Source organism: Sinohyriopsis cumingii, unplaced genomic scaffold (genome assembly GCF_028554795.1).
Source record: "Sinohyriopsis cumingii isolate HCF-2022 unplaced genomic scaffold, ASM2855479v2 utg002018l, whole genome shotgun sequence".
NCBI classification, from domain to species: Eukaryota; Metazoa; Mollusca; class Bivalvia; order Unionida; family Unionidae; genus Sinohyriopsis; species Sinohyriopsis cumingii.
Genome location: NW_028316106.1, coordinates 39,563 through 61,146, shown reverse-complemented (window position 1 = coordinate 61,146; position 21,584 = coordinate 39,563). Strand labels below are relative to the sequence as shown.

At 34.5% G+C, this 21,584-nt stretch overlaps 1 protein-coding gene across 1 annotated transcript in view; it reads right to left on the bottom strand.

The window, feature by feature from the left end:
• LOC149771231 (uncharacterized) overlaps positions 1 to 21,584 on the bottom strand; it is a gene marked incomplete at its 3' end in the record, with an annotated part of 67,922 nt that overhangs the window by 23,988 nt on the left and 22,350 nt on the right. Inside the window, exon 2 of the mRNA XM_089948694.1 lies at positions 21,314 to 21,388. Within this exon, the coding sequence (XP_089804820.1) occupies positions 21,314 to 21,388 (75 nt within the window). The remainder of the gene's footprint in view (positions 1 to 21,313; positions 21,389 to 21,584) is intronic.

The following is a 21,584-nucleotide window of genomic DNA, read 5'->3' as shown; positions in this document are numbered from 1 at the left end:
ACGTTTCTTTTTGTTTTCTTTATTTTTCTTTAGCTAGGGAAAAGGGTTTCCGGAAATCCCCCTCTGATCCGGCTCTGGTTGTTGTTGTTGTGGATTTAATGCCATTTTTTCAAAACATGAAAGGTTATACACGGCGTCCAGTAAAAATTCTGGAGGAAGAACCCTGGAAAACAATGTAAACTATCACCTACCAACAAGAAGTTACTGGCATGCTTTCTCACATATCCACATAAGCGGGTGAGATGGGCCCAAGACTCGAACCCACACTGACAGAGATGGGATGACAGTGATCGGTAAGGGCGAGTGCTCTAGACCACACGGCCATTCTTGAAACCAAGCATATGGACAACAATATTCGAAGTAAAATGTAGAACACAGCTTAAATCTTAGCAAATAAAGTAACTTGATCAACAGTTCAAATTTGATACACTCAAATGTAGGAGATCAACATCAAATGTTTCATAAAGGTTTTTTTTTTTGCGACAAGCGTACTTTGGTGATTTTATCACAAGAATGAATCACTTCGTGTTCTGGTATGAAGTCAATACACACTAGCGAATTATATCCCACCCACCCACCTCTCTCTCTCTCTCTCTCTCTCTCTCTCTCTCAAATAGTTTCCTGTTAGGCATAGGCATGTATGACTTCATAAACCATATATTGCAAAAACTTAAAAAGGAAAGAAAAAAAAAGCAACCGGTTTTTCGCTAATTGTGGTTGACTGTACTCCCTAATTTCAAGATGATTAAATATTGGCAAGCTCATTCAACAAATTAGGAAATTTAGGAAATGATCTTGTGCTTTTAATCTATCGTGACTTTAATTGTATTCAACCTGACTTAATTGTCAGATAGAGCCTTTTAGGTAGGATGATTTTACAAACTAGGAGTCATATTTTGCCTGGTTGCCAGGAAACTGCAGGTCGTTTTCTCATTTTGACTCTATGCAAAACGAATGATAATCGATATTTGTAATTTATTCATACACTGAAATATTGTACATACCATGAGGATATTGTCAGAATTACTATTATTCTATTTGTATAGGTGTAAAATGTAATTAGAAGGATTTATCGTTTGTTGTGTTATTTGTATTTTGTTTAATTTTAGTAAGAGATCCTTCGCGGATCATACAGCTAACATTGCGTTGTGTGGTTTCGTATCTGAATGAAACTTTGAAACTTAATAAAATATTGGTTAATAGTTAAATAAAATAATAATGTTCTGATAATAATTAGGTTGAGCTGGAAAAGTGAAAACAGTTTCAATTATTTTTAAATTAGTTTTTGTTGATATTATTATTATTATTATTATTGTTGTTGTTGTTGTCATTGCAAAAGATATACATGCATTTCAAGAGTTACATAGAGGATATCTGATTTTATATTTAGTGAATAAACTGCTATATTTCAATGTGTGTGTGTGTGTGTGTGTGTGTGTGTGTGTGTGTGTGTGTGTGTGTGAGTGAAAAACTTGGTACTTTCCCAATGACGAGGCCAGGAATGAAAATGCAAGTATTATTTCACACACACACCTCACCCCACCCCACCCAAAAAAACCAAAAACAAATTATCCACTACTGACTCGGAACATGCAAAAATGTTCATCTTATTTTGTGCTCAAATGTACTAGGTAAGTGAAGAATTCCAACTGAAGTGACAGATATTTTACCGTAATATCCGATGTTTATGTTCTGCTGTGTAATAACACAATTCTCTTTCATAAATTCACAGGTAAAAAGCACAATCCAAGAGGAAGAAATAAAAACAAACCATCGATAATTGTGACATTGTGTTGTGGTCCCCCTGCCTGATAGGTCTACACCCCACCACTGCACCAAGCATCGGACAATATGGCAGATAAAATTCTTTGGTCATAATAATATCGATGTCTAATTTGTTTTTAAATTCTTCAGTAAAAACCAGGATTAAATATATAAAAATCCTTCAATTCAGGGACTAGCTAAAAGTAAGATTGCATGTTAAATATGTCGTTCAACTTTTACAAATGGCAACCTAAAATACTATTTTTGCGATCTATGGGAAGTAATTCCAGCCACCTCGTCGAACCAGTTGGACGTGGGTATTAATTCAGTTCTCATAGTACACCAATATAAACACCATGAAATTAAAAATTCAATAACTTTAAATTTCTGAGTTTTCATGATCAAGCATGTAAATATCAGTATAGATGAAACCTGGATGACAGCTTCTTTGTGGAGAAAAGGATACGATCCGCGGTATTATCTGGACCTACATGCGTTTCAAACATGTGCTTTCAATCCCGCACCATAGAGTCAGGTGCGAATTTCAGTAGTGAGTGTTCCAAACTTAAGACTTTTAAAGGACTGAACTTTCATCAAGAAAACAATCTTTCTTTTCATAAATTATTGCAGTCTTTGATGATATGTGCATGGTCGAGATAATATAGGGGTTAGTGAGTACAAACAATACTATAGGTGCCGTATACCCGCGGACCCGGGTTCGAATCGCAGTAGAGTACGAAATACAAATTCTCTAACCTGTATGATAATCGTATGTATTCGTTTTTATAAGATTATGTTTATATTATCAATAATTCACTTGCAAAATCCAGGTATAGAACTTTCCGTTCCTTCTCTCTCTCTCTCTCTCTCTCTCTCTCTCTCTCTCTCTCTCTCTCTCACTCTCTAGATATATATATATATTCACTTTTACTACTTCGAAAAAGAACATTTTTGCAACCTACATTAGATCATCTGCCAGGTAAACCTTATCCGAGTCTGATAAGTAATGTGCAAAGTCTTATGAACTTTTATACGACACTAGCTTTTTATTATTATACTTTCATTATATCTTTAAAACCTGAGGTGACAGGTTGTTGATACAGAGCTAGTATGGTTATCAGATTGAAAAATATTACTAAAATCTCTGTAACAATCCATGTTAATCCAAGTGAAAAGTGGGGAGAGGTCACGTGGATATTCGAAATGTCTAGGACATAAGGAAAGTCGATGTAGCTTTGATAACATATCATCCTACCATCCCATATACGAATCCAGACTTTGCCCTTTAAAAAGACCACACGATCCACGGGTATTTTGTATCTACTCTTGTTCACATTTTGGGGCAGAAATCTGATAATCGCTTCCTGGGAACAAAATATACTATATCTTTCTATAAAACAAAACAAAAAACAAAACAACTCTTGTAATAATTTACTCTTGACACATGGATGTCTTTGTTCATTAATAAACTTCATCGCAAGGTTCGGTTGATAAAGTTACTATGGTGACCTTGACATTTGACTTGATTACGCAGAGTTCCCGGGATGTATTTCATGTCCGACGGTGAACGGACGTGCAATGCTTGATAATCATTTACACCTTGAAAATTAAAAGAGATAAAGCCAGGTCCACAGACGTTAATTATTTCCATCGTCCTACCTAAAACTTCGCCCCCACCACCGACCTTTAATCTTGTTTTCTTCATTCGCCTCACACGAAACAAAATGGACTAGTGAAAACGTCTGTCACACACGATTGAGCATTTTCCAAGTGGAGACCACTCGTCTGAGCATAAACTCGTAGATTATTTCCTATCAACGCTTTATGTTGAAATACGTCTAAATCTAACCGGCTATCCCATGGTGAACCCCTTCTACGTGGCTGTATTTGTTACAGTCTTAAACGGGCGAAGTGAATAGAGTGAAATACAATGTTAATGTTGAGCAGGCGATTTCTTGTAATGGCACGTTGGAATTTACCCTATGTTAATGTTGAGCAGGCGACTTCTTGTAGTGGCACGTTGGAATTTACCCTATGAATATCACATGTATGGTTGAGAAAACACATGCCAGAGTGAAAGGCAGACTAATGCATTGAGGGAGATAATAATAAAAATTACTACCTGTTTTATTGGTATAAAAACATCGCGAAGATCTGTTGGTAATTGTACTGTTCTCTACTGACAATTTGTTGGTAATTGACATTTTGTTTCATTCACGGGTCAATCCAGTTTTAATACAGACATTTGATGGTGGCGAAATATAATGCAAAACTGATTACTTAAATTAAAAATTGATTTTGTTCTTTAATTTATTCTTCTTCAAGTTATGCTGCTGTTTCGTTTCATTGTCTAGTGTTCCACTATTTTCTTATCATTGTCTAGTGTCCCACTAAAAATTTCCTTTAGTGCTGAAATATATATATATATATATATATATATATATATATATATATATATATATATATATATATATATATATATATATATATATATATATATATTTACATTTTATGTGGAACCATCATACATCATGTTTTTAGAAATACAAAGAAGGAAAAAAGTAGCCGAAATAGTGTATTTCATCAGATTTCTTCAGCCAACTGGGATATTTAATAGTCATTGTTTGTTTTGATTGCCCCTATTAGGAACAAGGCACTGCATAACATCCGTTTGATCATAGGCTGGGCATAAATCTGTAGTATCAATTTTTATAAGTTTTAAAGCCAGCAAACAAATATTTATTACCGAGAGTCTCCTAACTGAACTTTAATTTAACTAATTTAATTTAAATTTAACTAAATGAATTTAAACCTAGCTAATTTAAGTTTAATTTAACTAAATGAATTTGAATTTAACTAAATGAATTCGATTTTAACTATCTGAATTGGAATTTAAGTTAACTGAAATGGACTTTAGCTAATTCAATTTGCATGTAACTAATTTGAATTTACCTAATTGAATTGTAATTTGACTAAATGAACTAGAATTTAACTAACTCATTTAAAATTTAATTAATTCAATCGTAATTCAACGAATTCAACTGGAGTTAAGCTAATTTAATTTATATTTAACAAAATTAATATGAAATAGCTAATTGAGTTAGTAGATAACGATCAAAATTTAATAGTATGCTTAGGAAATAAAAGAGAAGCTTTTTCACTTTCCTTCACAAACACTTCTTGTCATATTATGGCTAAAGGTTATCACAAACACTTATTGTCCTATAAGGGCTAAAGGTTATCACAATCACTTCTTGTTCTATTAAGTCTAAATGTTATCACAAACACTTCTTGTCGTATTAAGGCTTAAGGTTATCACAAACACTTGTCCTATTAAGGTTATCACAAACGCTTCTTGTCCAATTAAGGCTATCACAAACACTTCTTGTTCTATTAAGTCTATGGGTTATCACAAACACTTGTACTATTCATTCTTATGGTTATCATAAACACTTCTTGTACTATTAAGGCTAAAGGTTATCACAAACACGTCTTGTCCTATTTAAGGCTAAAGGTTATCACAAACACTTATTGTACTATTAAGGCTAAAGGTTATCACAAACACTTATTGTACTATTAAGGCTAAAGGTTATCACGAACACTTATTGTACTATTAAGGCTAAAGGTTATCACAAACACTTATTGTACTATTAAGGCTAAAGGTTATCACGAACACTTATTGTACTATTAAGGCTAAAGGTTATCACAAACACTTATTGTACTATTAAGGCTAAAGGTTATCACGAACACTTATTGTACTATTAAGGCTAAAGGTTATCACAAACACTTATTGTACTATTAAGGCTAAAGGTTATCACAAACACTTATTGTACTATTAAGGCTAAAGGTTATCACGAACACTTATTGTACTATTAAGGCTAAAGGTTATCACAAACACTTATTGTACTATTAAGGCTAAAGGTTATCACAAACACTTATTGTACTATTAAGGCTAAAGGTTATCACGAACACTTATTGTACTATTAAGGCTAAAGGTTATCACAAACACTTATTGTACTATTAAGGCTAAAGGTTATCACGAACACTTATTGTACTATTAAGGCTAAAGGTTATCACAAACACTTATTGTACTATTAAGGCTAAAGGTTATCACAAACACTTATTGTACTATTAAGGCTAAAGGTTATCACGAACACTTATTGTACTATTAAGGCTAAAGGTTATCACAAACACTTATTGTACTCTTAAGGCTAAAGGTTATCACAAACACTTATTGTACTATTAAGGCTTAAGGTTATCACTAACACTTCTTGTCATATTGTGGCAAAAGGTTATCACAAACACTTCTTGTCCTATTAAGGCTTAAGGTTATCACAAACACTTCTTGTTCTATTAAGGCTAAAGGTTATCACAACACCTTTAGTACTTACTTAACAGATTAAACAACATATTGCATTCATACACCTCAAACACCAGTTTAAAAATACATCCATCTGAATAGTCCAGATATTGGCAGGCTACAACGACAGAAAAATGGAAGGAACATTAAATGTGAACAATAATGAACGGATTGTTAGTGTTCTTCGCACTTATATGGGTTAAATTCTTTTACAGTCACAGTCGGTGGACTGGTTGCCGAGTGGTCTCAGTTGTTGTATTGCTGGGCGTACCGCCATTTTCAGCATACGATACATGTCAGCCTTTAAGTTGGTGGGTGAATACCATTTGGGCATTTTTGAGATGTGAATGATTTGCAAGGGCCAAACCAAAGATCACTAGGTTACCAGATAATAATAATAATAATAATAATAATATGGGTGGGGATTTAAGTCATCAAGATTATAATAAGAAATTTCTAATTAAACAATTTCGCTTGAAAACCCCTTTTCAGTTACTTTATTTAAAAGTGAACATGCTTTTCCCCAATTCTCTTAATGTCTAGTTTGCTAATTTGTGAATGGAAAATTTCAATAACACACACACACACACACGCACACTTTGCAAAGAGTCAGTCAAACTTACACGGCAAACGACAGTTTGATTGTTTGTTTAGCGTGCTGCAAGATGCTTTATTCTACGTGTCTCTACACTGTGGCAACTGAATGTGCTATTCAGGTGATACAGTGCAGGGACACGTAGAATAAAGCATCTTGCTCAGGGGCAAGCGACCTATTTATCCGATAGCAGTATTCGAACCTGCAGTCTTCTAATCACGACTCTGCATTCCAACCAATGGGTCACCGTAGCTCCGTGGAAAGATAAACCATTTGTGAGGTTTGATATCCGGTGCATGACTTTTATGTATACATAAATCCAATACTGCGTAACTCATAAGAAACGTGTTTATATCACCTACAGGAAGATAACTGTAATAACGCCAACTGAAACTTGTTAGTCTGGGCTTTGGAAAGCAGCCAATATCATAATAAAGCACGCAGGAGAAAAAATGTAAGCTAGACGATTAATGCTGACAACTTTTAAAAATAAAGTGTGAAATATATGTAAAGTTTCATGTGTAGTGCTGGTGTCTATACCAATGAGCGTTCATTTTAGATGATATGACTTTGTTTTGAGCGAAACCAAGTTGAAGAAAGAAGAAAAAAATAGGCACCATTTTCAAAATAGCAGATTCCACATCAGAGGGAATAGTACATTTTACAACTATGTTCACTTAAAACTAATCGGTTCGTATTTATTATATATTCGTTTATTTTATTTCTTTTCGTTTTGCTTCGGGAACTTGGGGAAGTGAAATCTATACTTATTATGGTCATGTATATCTGAATTTTTGTAAAATTGTTACAGATGCTATGCCCCACGTACACGTATCTTTCTAACTCCTCATAGCATACGGACCTCTGGATCCCACTCTCCCTCCTCAAATAATAGTCTAGTCCACGTTAAAGCTGTAGAGAAGTAATTGCTATTTAGAAAATACATCATGTGATTCAATTGTCTATGTCGATTAATATAACCACTGTGTCGATTAATATAACCACTGTGCCGATTAATATGACCACTGCGTCGATTAATAGAACTACTGTGCCAATTAATATAACTACTATGCCGATTAATATAACCACTGTGTCGATTAATATAACCACTGTGCCGATTCATATAACTGCTTGATTCAAATGACTGAATAATGACTTAATGTTAATCAGTTAATTAGTAACTCGCCCTAACAATGACTGCTGTGTTAACGAGCCTATAACAATGCTTTTAGTTAAGATGGTAAATTACAGTATTCCTTAATATTATGAGTCAAGGGAAACCAACAGAAAGTAGGACAATTAGTGGTTTTAACACCCCTGGCCACAACCCCTTTAACAAAACAGCCGATACGTAGGTTTTGGTGAAATCGGAGAGATTTCTGTTACTTTGAGAAATAAAACTGGGCGATATGGAAACACTAGAATCGATTGAAGTAAAAGATATGGTATGCTAAATGGCAATGATGATATTAAAGATGAAGTTTCCATAAGAAACGATTGAAGTGAAAGATATGGTATGCTAAATGACAATGATGATATTAAAGATGAAGTTTCCATAAGAATCGATTGAAGTGAAAGATATGGCATGCTAAATGACAACGATGATATTAAAGATGAAGTTTCCATAAGAATCGATTGAAGTGAAAGATATGGCATGCTAAATGACAACGATGATATTAAAGATGAAGTTTCCATAAGAATCGATTGAAGTGAAAGATATGGTACGCTAAATGACAACGATGATATTAAAGATGAAGTTTCCATAAGAATCGATTGAAGTAAAAGATATGATATGCTGACTGACAATGATGATATTAAAGATTAAGTTTCCATAAGAATCGATTGAGGTGAAAAGATATGGTATGCTAAATGACAACGATGATATTAAAGATGAAGTTTCCATAAGAATCGATTGAAGTGAAAGATATGGTATGCTAAATAACAATGATGATATTAAAGATGAAGTTTCCATAAGAATCGACTGAAGTGAAAGATACTGTATGCTAAATGACAACGATGATATTAAAGATGAAGTTTCCATAAGAATCGATTGAAATGAAAGATACCGTATGCTATGTGACAATGATATATTTAAAGATGTAGTTTCCATAAGAATCAACTGAAGTGAAAGATATGGTATGCTAAATGACAACAATGATATTAAAGAATACGTTTCCATAAGAATCGATTGAAGTGAAAGATATGTTATGATAAATGACAACGATGATATTAAAGATGTAGTTTCCATAAGAATCGATTGACCTGAAAGGTATGGTATGCTAAAAATTAAAGATGACGTTTCCATAAGAATCGATTGAAGTGAAAGATATATGCTAAATGGCAACGATAATATTAAAGATGAAGTTTCCATAAGAATCGATTGAAGTGAAGGATATGGTATCCTAAATGACAATGATGATATTAAAGATGAGTTTCCATAAGAATCGATTAAAGTGAAGGATATGGTATGCTAAATGACAATGATGATATTAAAGATGTAGTTTCCATAAGAATCGATTTAAGTGAAAGATATGGTATGCTAAATGACAATGATGATATTAAAGATGTAGTTTCCATAAGAAACGATTGAAGTGAAAGATATGGTATGCTAAATGACAATGATGATACTAAAGATGAAGTTTCCATAAGAATCGATTCAGGTGAAAGATATGGTATGCTAAATGACAACGATGATATTAAAGATGAAGCTTATATAAAAATCGACTGAAGTGAAAGATATGGTATGCTAAATGACAACGATGACATTAAAGATGAAGTTTCCATAAGAATCGATTGAAGTGAAAAATATCGTATGCTAAATGACAACGATGACATTAAAGATGAAGTTTCCATAAGAATCGATTGAAGTGAAAGATATGGCATGCTAAATGACAACGATGATATTAAAGATGAAGCTTATATAAAAATCGACTGAAGTGAAAGATATGGTATGCTAAATGACAACGATGACATTAAAGATGAAGTTTCCATAAGAATCGATTGAAGTGAAAAATATCGTATGCTAAATGACAACGATGACATTAAAGATGAAGTTTCCATAAGAATCGATTGAAGTGAAAGATATGGCATGCTAAATGACAATGATGTTATTAAAGATGTAGTTTCCATAAGAATCGATTTAAGTGAAAGATATGGTATGCTAAATGACAATGATGATATTAAAGATGAAGTTTCCATAAGAATCGACTGAAGTGAAAGATATTGTATGCTAAATGACAACGATGATATTAAAGATGAAGCTTCCATAAGAATCGATTGAAGTGAAAGATATGGTATGCTAAATGACAATGATGATATTAAAGATGAAGTTTCCATAAGAATCGATTCAGGTGAAAGATATGGTATGCTAAATGACAACGATGATATTAAAGATGAAGCTTATATAAAAATCGACTGAAGTGAAAGATATGGTATGCTAAATGACAACGATGACATTAAAGATGAAGTTTCCATAAGAATCGATTGAAGTGAAAAATATCGTATGCTAAATGACAACGATGACATTAAAGATGAAGTTTCCATAAGAATCGATTGAAGTGAAAGATATGGCATGCTAAATGACAATGATGTTATTAAAGATGTAGTTTCCATAAGAATCGATTTAAGTGAAAGATATGGTATGCTAAATGACAATGATGATATTAAAGATGAAGTTTCCATAAGAATCGACTGAAGTGAAAGATACTGTATGCTAAATGACAACGATGATATTAAAGATGAAGCTTCCATAAGAATCTATTGAAGTGAAAGATATGGTATGCTAAATGACAATGATGATATTAAAGATGAAGTTTCCATAAGAATCGATTTAAGTGAAGGTTATGGTATGCTAAATGACAACGATGATATTAAAGAATACGCTTCCATAAGAATCGATTGAAGTGAAAGATATGGTATGCTAAATGACAATGATGATATTAAAGATAAAGTTTCCATAAGAATCGACTGAAGTGAAAGATACTGTATGCTAAATGACAACGATGATATTAAAGATGAAGCTTCCATAAGAATCGATTGAAGTGAAAGATATGGTATGCTAAATGACAATGATGATATTAAAGATGAAGTTTCCATAAGAATCGACTGAAGTGAAAGATACTGTATGCTAAATGACAACGATGATATTAAAGAATACGTTTCCATAAGAATCGATTGAAGTGAAAGATACGGTATGCTAAATGACAACGATGATATTAAAGACGAAGCTTCCATAAGAATCGATTTAAGTGAAGGATATGATATGTTAAATGACAATGATGATATTAAAGATGAAGTTTCCATAAGAATCGATTGAAGTGAAGGATATCATATGTTAAATGACAACGATGACATTAAAGATAAAATTTCCATAAGTGCGTTCATGATATGCTAACTTATGTAAAAAAATAATTTAAACGTTCTTCTGAAACAAACCACCCATGCATGAATCCACCCATGCATGAGCGTATTCAGCTGTTAAATTCTAATAATAAAAATATACAGCGTATATAATAAGAGACATATTATTTTACAGCAATGTTTTTGTAAAGATTGTTTATGTAGGTGTCCTATCCTTTATTGATGGTTATCTTTGTTGTTTCTGTTTAAAGTTATACATACATATCATATCCGCACATAATAACTACTTGATGTCAATAATCTACAAAATTAATACCAGAATTCAGCTGATTCGCCTTGTGCATCAAATCGATTAGGGTCCATAAAAATGGTGTCTGCAGTTGTCAACTCCAGAATGAATGCCATAACAAATCCTGACGATGTCAGTCGTGGGGACATCCGAAAGATCATGACACAATTTGGTTTCCAATATAAATTCATCGTAATGCTTCGGCTTTTCCATGATGGTATGCTCTCGTTCGTGTCGATGACGACGCTGAATCATCTGAACCATTCCCAATTACCACCGGAGTCAAGCAAGGCTGCGTGCTGGCCCCAACCCTCTTCAGTATGATGTTATCTACCATGCTTACTGATGTCCTCCCTGACTACCAAAGAAGATCTTCTACGGCGGGAGGGAATGTGATATCAGGGTAGTCAGAAGAAAATAAAACGCTTCAAGGATTACTTTGTTTCATCTTTGAAGCACTTCAGCACTGACTCCGAGTCTTGTAAAGATCTCGTACAGGATCGCTACGCCTGAGGCAAGTTCATCCATACTATATCTACTCTGAAAAAAGGTAATTGAAGAGGCAGTGCCGAAGCGTGAGCAGCGTAAATTTCATACCTACAGTATGTTCTTTATTGATCAAGAAACCTCAAGCGGCATCTCTTGTCCAATGTGCCAAAGAGAGTTCAGAGCATAAAGTGATATGGTCAGCCCATTCAGTTACTCAAAGAAACCATGTATATGCTAATGAGACTAAACTAATTGAATTCAGTTGAAACTGCTATTTTGAGTCACCTTACTGAATGAAAGTGGATTAATGACAGCGGAAGAATGTATACCTGATGAGGAAATCATCAAACACCATTATTTTATTATGCACAAGTCAAATCACCGAAATAAGTAGCATGAAACAAAATTCGTCAATTAATTCATTATTCTATAAAGCGGAAAAAGACAAAAGGTTAATTTTTCCGTCTCGATTTTAAGAAAATGCCTCTCCATTTTACTTACAATGAGACGTCACTTTAATAACTTAATGTGGTCAGTGAATACGATCCCAGTGATTATACTATACTAACACCAAAAGACTCGAAGGTGTTTAATGCATCATTCCTTCTCAGAATTTGCTTGCATGCACGTTTGATAGAAAGAAAAGAAACAAACAAATAAAAATAATCAAGGAAGAAAGGAAAGAAACACAGCAGAGGATGAAAGAAAGAAGAAAGGGAAACATGGCAACAAAGAAGGAATGAAATGAAAGAAACAAAGAAGAAAGAAAGATCATAAAGTATAAATAAAAGAGAGGATACATAATCTGAGAAAGGCAGACAGACAGAAACAAACGTAACCAGGTGGTTTAAACTAATTTTAGCCCAGTAAAAAAATATATTTTGATTTGTATTCATCTAGAGTACCTTACATCGATGGAATACCTTGCTGTGTGTGCTTCTAGAGTACCGTATATGGATAGTTTATCTTGCTGTGTATGCTTCTAGAGTACCGTATATGGATGGAATATCTTGCTGTGTTTGCTTCTAGAGTACCGTATATGGATGGAATATCTTAATCTGTGTGCTTCTAGAGTACCGTACATGGATGGAATATCTTCCCGTGTGTGCTTCTAGAGTACCCTATATGGATGGAATATCTTCCTGTGTGTGCTTCTTGAGTACCGTACATGGATGGAATATCTTGCTGTGTGTGCTTCTTGAGTACCGTATATGGATGGACTATCTTGCTGTGTGTGCTTCTAGAGTACCCTATATGGATGGAGTATCTTGTTGTGTGTGCTTCTAGAGTACCCTATATCGATGGAATATCTTGCTATATGAGCTTTTAGAGTACTCAATATGGTTGGAATTACCAAACATCCACAAAAATATGTGTTTCTCTTGGACTTAATAAATAATCTTGTGAGAGACCAAAATGCAAGATAACCTAGGTCAAGCAATAAATATATTGGTAAACTGATAATTAGATAAATGGTTACTGCGTATGAAATCATAACATTTCGAGTTACGTCTCAGTTTGTCTAGACCATAATACAAATGCTTCTGAGTCAAATTCCTTGATCACCTTTTGTCGATCGATCAATGGATAAACTGATAGATATAAAGATATAAAGACGGACGGAGATTGGCAGACAGACAAACAGATAGATAGGTAGGTAGGTAGGTAGGTATGTAGGTAGTTGGCTAGATGGCTACCATAGAGGTATAACAACAGTTTTAATCTTCCGAGGAAATATTCCCCCAAAACAACATATACTTTATTCAGAAGCTTGTCAGATCTCCGTTATCTCAGAAATTTTGATTTTTATTCAACCTGGCTTTGGTCCTAACCTGTTCCACCTGATTTAGCCAGGACCAACATCAATTATAAACCCGGAAATTACCTTTTTACACATACCACTTTTCCACAGTCTTTTGAATTCTTCTGCCTTTTATATGTTGGTAGGCTTGGCTATTTCTGTGGCAGAAACCAGTATAATGAAGTAAATAACTAATAAATGTATAAAATCGAGAATCATAGAATTAAGCGCGAATTGCGGAAGAACCGAAGTTTTAAGCGCAAGATACAAGTAACTTACAAACTGTCAGGAAGGTAGAAGGATACGCAGTAATGAAGTGTGATAGAAGGATATTGTAAAGAATCATGTCCCCAATAAATAGGAATTTTCATTTTCAAAATCAATGCCATGTGTTTCCTCTGTAAAAGGCGCCAAGCCCGAGATAATACCTGCCATAAAAACTGCGGTCTTTAAAGAAGAAAATATAAACAACGGAACATAAATTCTACCCATTTCTCACATAAATAGAAATAGCCGAATAATGCAACTGTACATTTAACTATAGCTAGATAGCATGAACTTAAATTCACTCCTGCTGAAACTCTAACATCTCTTTCTGCAGGATCCTGTAAATTAGTGGTTCATCATTATCCAAATAAGTACTACCGTTTGCTGCCAAAATTATTGCTTCAACAGGCGATAATAAAAGTAGAAGACAAAAGGAAGATTTGTTTTCCTTTGTTGTTCTTTTTAATTGAACTAAACAGATATACTTTTGATTGCAATGTTGATCTTAAAAATTATTCCTTTCTTGACCTTAAAAATGATTCCTTTATTGACTCTTCTCAAGATTTCCAATGATTTCTGGCAGATATCAAAAGGTAGATAGACAGATAAAGATACAGACAGATGGACACAGCAATTAAGTTTTAAGAGAAGAGCACAAATATCGTTCACGTCATACAGGGTAGATGTTGCTCAGTGGAAAACATTAACCACTACGCAGAATGCGACCAGTGACTGCTTGCTTGCATATCTGTTGTTTTATTGAGCCTCGTTTTCGTTAATACGGTTTATAAACAAAGACGCAGTTTTTGTATAAAAAAAAATTATCTTAAATTTACAAGACAATTTCATAAAGTAATTATAGTTTATTCCTCTTGAAGACGTGCACATTCAATTTAAATTTATTCACCTGCGAAAATGTGGCCTTAATGTACTCTATAATACGTCATTGAAATAAGTTAAAATACTTCGTTTCTTAAAATTTCGCATTAAAAAGACCTCAAAGTACCTAAGACACGTAAAAACAAACTCGCATGAAACATTAAAGCCAAATGACAAAGACAAAATATGTTACATGAAATACACAACCGAAACGTACATGAAGCATAATTATGCACACAAATAGAAGATTAACAAGTGGAAAGGAATAATCCAGAATAGTTCACTTTATGGATAAAAATAAATACATGAGCAAATAAATAAGAAAACCCTTCAGTGCTTTACGGCTTTAACAATTTTTAAAACGTTTTAAAATTTGTTTATAAACAAAAAGGTTTTAAAAAAATATATAAAAGCTGACGTAAAATAAAAGAAAACAAGTAAAATGCAGACATAGAGCAGAGTGCGCAAGCGTTGGTGTTAGTGCAAGAAGATTGCTCTCCCGGCATGCTTCTCTCTCGGAATTGATGATTCGCATATCACACGGTAGTTTCTAATATACCAAATGTCTGTTCTATAGAAATCGTTCTAATTGTTGTATCTCTTGGTTAGTACAATATCGGACTTTGATCAACCTACGGTTATCATCAAAATGTAAAGGCCAACCAAAAAATCTGAAATTTTACATTTCGAGACGTAGTAGATAAATATATTAAAGACAGACCCCAATTAAAATGTAGTGTTAGAAGCCATGTTGTTGTTGAGTTTAATTATAGTAGCGTTCGCACAATTGTGCATGTGCCACTTTTTTCTGACTGCACCGCAGCCTGCTAGTTGTTCCTGGGGAAGGGGATGGTGCCACCTCCCCCAGGCTTTTATGGATTCAAGGAACCCTGATAGTTTGGCCTCAATCTGTGGGTCCATAAAGGTCCCTACAGTTGAATGGTTGGCTGTCATTAGTGGGAAGGAGAGCTCGGGAACGGTCCTGCTTGCTTTACATCGCTGGTTTCTTGTTGCATTTGCCTGGTGTTTTTTTTTTTTTTTTTCGAGATTTTTTTTTTTTTTCTTTAAAATGTTCTAAAAAGGAGGGGGATGTTCTATGCTGTTTATAGAGGTAGATATCATGTATGAAGAGAGATTTTCAAGGTTATTATGGGATTAATAGTCGAGGTGTTTAGGGTGTGTTTCCTACGTTATGTTATTTATAAGTTTTTAGATATTACCTCTTTAAGTTATTTATTAATTGATGTTTTTAAAGATTGAATGCTATTTATACTTTATTTAGCAAGAGACCGGAGTCCTAGCCGATTACACGGTTCGTTAAGGACATCTAGGACAGGAATCCTAGCTGATTACTCGTTTTTTTAAGAACATCTAAACATCCGATTTTGCGGTTTCCTTAGTTTTTTTTATAGGTGCTTCGTAAGTGAATTATTTATTAATACTTTTATAAAACTGAATGATATGTTATGGTTTTTTATGTGGTGGCTTCTAAATTTATTTAGCTAGTTACTGGGTCTTTTGGTTTTGTGGGGATAGTAATTATATTTTGTTCCTAAGTCCTGCTGAGTCTATGAATTGATTTATATTTTTATATGCTGATTGTTTATTTTTATTAGAGTCCATAAGTAACTCTGGGTATGTGTGTGGTGATCCAATCTCTTTTTGGTTTTTGATAAATATTTTCCGAGCGGGTTGATATTTTGGGCATATATTGAATACGTGGTGTAGATCTTCGGTGGTGTGGCAGTTAAAGCAGTTAATGGTTGCTGGTTTGGGTCCTATAAACCTTCCAAAACTGCTTGCTAGTTTAGTTTTTCCAGTTATTATCCTGTTTATAGCCATGTATATTTACTTTGCCGAGCGGCGTCAAACCCTGACGCGATTCCCGCTGTAAGTCATAAGTTTACCCAAAATTTCTAAAGACTTCCGTACAGCTTCAGTTGTAAATTAGAAAGCCCGACTTGTCCGTTTGATACATAAATTTACTCTAATCAATGCAAGACCACATATCTCAACCTTCCAAATATGTATCGACCGCACATCAGCATGGTCTCTCTTCGTTAGGTTTCCGTACCACTAGCAGTTTACGCCTAGAAACTATACAACTATCCCCGAACACAAGGAACTATTTTAACTACGCCACCTTAGGCCAGTCAATCCATGATTTCCAGGCACATTTCGCCGGTACAACTGCATCACGTTTGCCACTATGGCGATAACGGTATCTGCTGAGTCCCTTCCTACTTATTCCTTTGTGTAATTTACCGGTTTCCTACCGTAAATACTGCCACCAATGTACACCACTAGATTTTAATAGGGACTATGGTACTCTGGGACACTCATTCGGTTTAGGCCTGAATTCACTACTGCTGAACCATGGTATCATGGGAACTCACTAACACTTCACTCCTTGACGTTTGCACCTAGTAAATGGCTAATTATTTTGGGTTAAGGAATATTTCCATAGCACCGAACCCTAATAACCAGACAAGTAATCACAAAAATCTAAGAATTCCTTAAAACGGGGCGCTATAACCAAATACCAATATAAAATACTTAGTGATTATGTCTACTAAAACGTATATTGGCATACTCTAAAATTATATTCATCTTCTTACGTTGCATGGCAAAAGAGCAGCTTTTGATTGATAAAATATTCATTTGGATCAATTACAATATAACGCTACGGTTGTAGAAGGACGCAAAAATAACATCAGCGATATAATTTAAAAGGAATTGAGAAGCAGATTCACTATCAAAATAATGACTTGTATTTTGCGAAGCCTTATGCTTGTTCTCTGAATGAAACCTCAGTAATTCTCTTACTTCTTAGAACCTTTATGGGAGAAAACACAATTCTTTCGTCTATGCATATTTCAAGAGCTTCTACACAACTGGTACCTCCTTATGTGAACTTAACGAAACTGATTCCACGACACAACTGGTACCTAACTATGTGAACTTATCAAACTGATTCCACGACAGTGTTAAACGAATGCGTACGACGTTGTTTAAGTGTCAGGTTTGTGCATTAATGTAGGAGATAACAAGTTTGCACTGGATGCTCTCGGGGCGTTAACGTTGGTTACACTGTGACATACGGAGTTTAATAGAACAGATACGAAGAAATTGGATATTTGCGACGGCAAAGTCGCCTACAACGCCCTCATACCCCCAAACAAAAGACTATCATTTCCATTCTAATGCACAGTGTAAGCTTTTGTCGAGAAAGCAGAAAATGTAATTGTTTCTAGAATTAGCAGCAGTGCCGACAACAAAACGTGGATAACACGGTTGAAAAGTCTGATTTTTGGCCATGTAGAAAAGGCATGCAATCCGATGACGTTTTTGAATCATCTGTTTTTCTGTGTGCTTTTTTATATGGGCAATTTTCGGGGAAGCAATTAGTATTGACCTGAAAGACTGCTAGCTGTGAAAGTAAGCATGGTGCCGATACTAAGTTATATGAAATAGCGAAGTGTTGTTTTCTCATCGTGTCTTTTAGTATAGTGCTACTTTCCACATGGAATGTCATTTGGTTGTGTAACTTTCTCATTGCTCTCTTAGTGAAGTGTCACACAGAGTTTTCTAGTGTAGTGAAACTTGTTCACACAGTGTCTTTTAAAATACTTAAAATTGAAATCTTAGGTTATCAGCTTTTAAAATAACATAAAAAGCCGGAAAAAAACACAACAAACCATTATGAAATCTTCGTAAATATTTTTACCACTCTGAAAGCACAAACCTAAGAAAATGCACCCGCGAACATTAATGAGTAGAGTGTTAACATGCGTTGTTAGTTTCTTGATTGCTCTATGTTTTCGATGGTGTGGTGACGTCATTGTCTGCCTTGATGTAATTAAGCAAGCTAGGTGTCATCATCTGACCCGGAATCTTCTGAAGACTAAGCAGCTTTCCGATCATCCCCATGGAAATGAGATCATCTCCTGAGCAACCAGGGACCAACACTTGCGCACTGTGATCTACTATGAGGGATATCTGATTACGTCATCATGGTGTGTCTATTAGTACCCTAACGGCCATACGCTGCAAACAAAAGAGTGAGGAATATGGCAAACATGAACAACGGAGACAAAAATTATAAAAACAAGAGTCCATAGAAGGGACTGACGCTCTCCTGACCGAAAGGATTTCCAAGAATTCAAGTTACAATCATTTATAATTTTCAACTACTCAGTGATGACATGACCTCTGACAGTTCAACAGAAACAAGACATTTAAACCAGCTGTTGTGCTGGTCACACAGTGACAAGATATTAAAATCAACCGTTTTGGTGGTCATACAGTACGTGTGATATGCACTGTTTTGAAATTACGACCTACTAGACATCAGTATAAGTATTTTTGGTTAAAAAAAACTCCATGTGAATATGGCCATTCATTCCAGAGGAGTACCAATAGCAAAATGTTCAAGATGGCCGTCATGGAGGCCATTTTGGATGTCAAATCAGCACCATTTTCATTTAGAATCAAGTGAACGTCACAATAAGCCTTTTCCTGAAAATCCCATGCTGATGTGACCGTCGAGTTAGCAGTAGCAATAACGAGAATTTCCAAATATTAGACGTCAGATCAACAGGAGTTTCATAAGGAATCAACTAGACACAATGCAAAGTCTTCTGGTGAAAACTCTATATTGATATGACATTTCAATGAGTCGATAGCAACATTTATTAAGATTGCAGCAAAGGTGTCCATCTTGCATGTGAGATCGGCACCATTATCATTGAGGTCCAACTTGATATCACAAGTTGTCTTTGATTAAAACCATTTGTCAGTATGACCATCCATCTAGGCGACGATTTGCAAGATCAGCTCCATTTTTAATTTGGAATCAACAATATATCAAACAAGTCTTCCGAGGAAAACTCCATGTCGATATGATTTTCTGTTCATGAAAAGAAGCGATAGCAATATTTTGGATTTGATGACAGCACTCAATGTGACCACACCATATTCACTGAATTCCATCTATATATTATAAGAATATTCTGGTGAAAACCCCATGTCAATATGACTTTCCGTTCAGGAAGAATAGCGCTACCAAGATATTCAAGATGGCTGCCATGGCGGCCATACAAGATCTCGCAGCAGTGACGTTTTCATTTAGAACCAAATAGATCATGGGATGAATGTGTGTATATAAATTGAATGGCATTCTTCCAAATTGCTTAGGAGTAGTGATAACAAATTTGTGGTAACGGACGGATAACGAACGACTGAAAACATGTCATCCCATAAACTCGTCTTGTCTATGACTAATAGAGATAAAAAATAAGACAAATTTAAGTCTTTCCGATCAACTCATTAATCGCTAATTTACTAATGTATGTATGTATGTGTGTATGTATGTGTGTATGTATGTATGTATGTAAGTATGTATGTATGTATGTATGTATGTATGTATGTATGTATGTATGTGTGTGTGTGTGTGTGTGTGTGTGTGTGTGTGTCTGTGTGTGTGTGTGTCTGTGTGTGTGTGTGTATGTGTGTAGAATAAGAAAGTAGACAATTTTGTGCAACTATAACTTTTGTTACTATTCAGTTAAAATCAGATTCTAAAGCGATATGAATGATTATTCGAAATTAGTATCAAACGGGGATTCAGGCTTCCCAGCTATTTCTTTTCAAAATTGTAAGGATTTTACAGGAATTGGGTCTCAAAAGTATGGAAAAAGATAGTAATTTTTAAAATAAAAAAGGATAAGGACTTTGGAATCAAAACTATATGGGAAACCAAAGCTGAAACAATACACATATTTTACAGAGATATAAGTAAAACTACTGGGAGAAATGAAGGTTTTAATGTTTAATTGATTGGGCAATTAATGTAATAATAATTAGCTCTGGGTTTATTAGAATGAAATGCTCATGTCCGACCATTAAAGCGAAATCAACGTCGTATCATTGTTAAAATTTAATCACTTGACTTGTTTGATCCCCAGATACGAGTCAAGTAAATAATAAACCAACCGATGTTTGCTCAGTTTCCTTTTTCAAATCAAAGGCCAGGAGATCTACTACTAATCTATTTGCCTTGGAGATATTATGAAGGCCAGGATAATTACTTTACCATCGACTCCTAATCCATTTATCTGGGAGTTATTATGAAGGCCAGGACAATTACTTTGCCATCGACTCCTAATCCATTAGCCTATGAGATATTCAAAAGACCAGAATACATTCCTTGCCAGTGACTATTAATCCATTTGCTTGTGACATATTTTGTAGCTATTTTAATGTCATATTCGTTTTCACCCGCAGGACGCAGGACAGAAATTATTTTGGTTAATAAAGACTCCCCACCCCCACCCCTCTGCAATAGGGTTCTCCTGGTCTACTTTAATTAATTCCTATTACCATGTGTGAAAAGACTAGGAGAATAAATAAGTAGAAAATACAGTAAGATTCTGGAAGTATAGCTGGATCTCAAATTAAGTTGATGTTGAAATAAATAACACTGATATCGGATAAAAGCATTATTCTCACCTTCTTTGCAGCTTTGACATCCTCTTCTGAAACGTTCCCAGAAGTCTTTGAGAGTTCTATCTTCAATTCTGCAATCTGATAAAATAAATAAATTAAATAAATAAATAAAATTAAATAAAATAACTGCTCCTTACGTATAATTTTTATGCCCATACTGAAGAAAAAAAGAAAGCCGTACGAGTCACATATAGCTTTGAGGCAAACAAGTTTACTGTTTTATGTGACAATTAACACGTTTGCCATTCAGGCTTAAGGTATGGATTTGTTATCT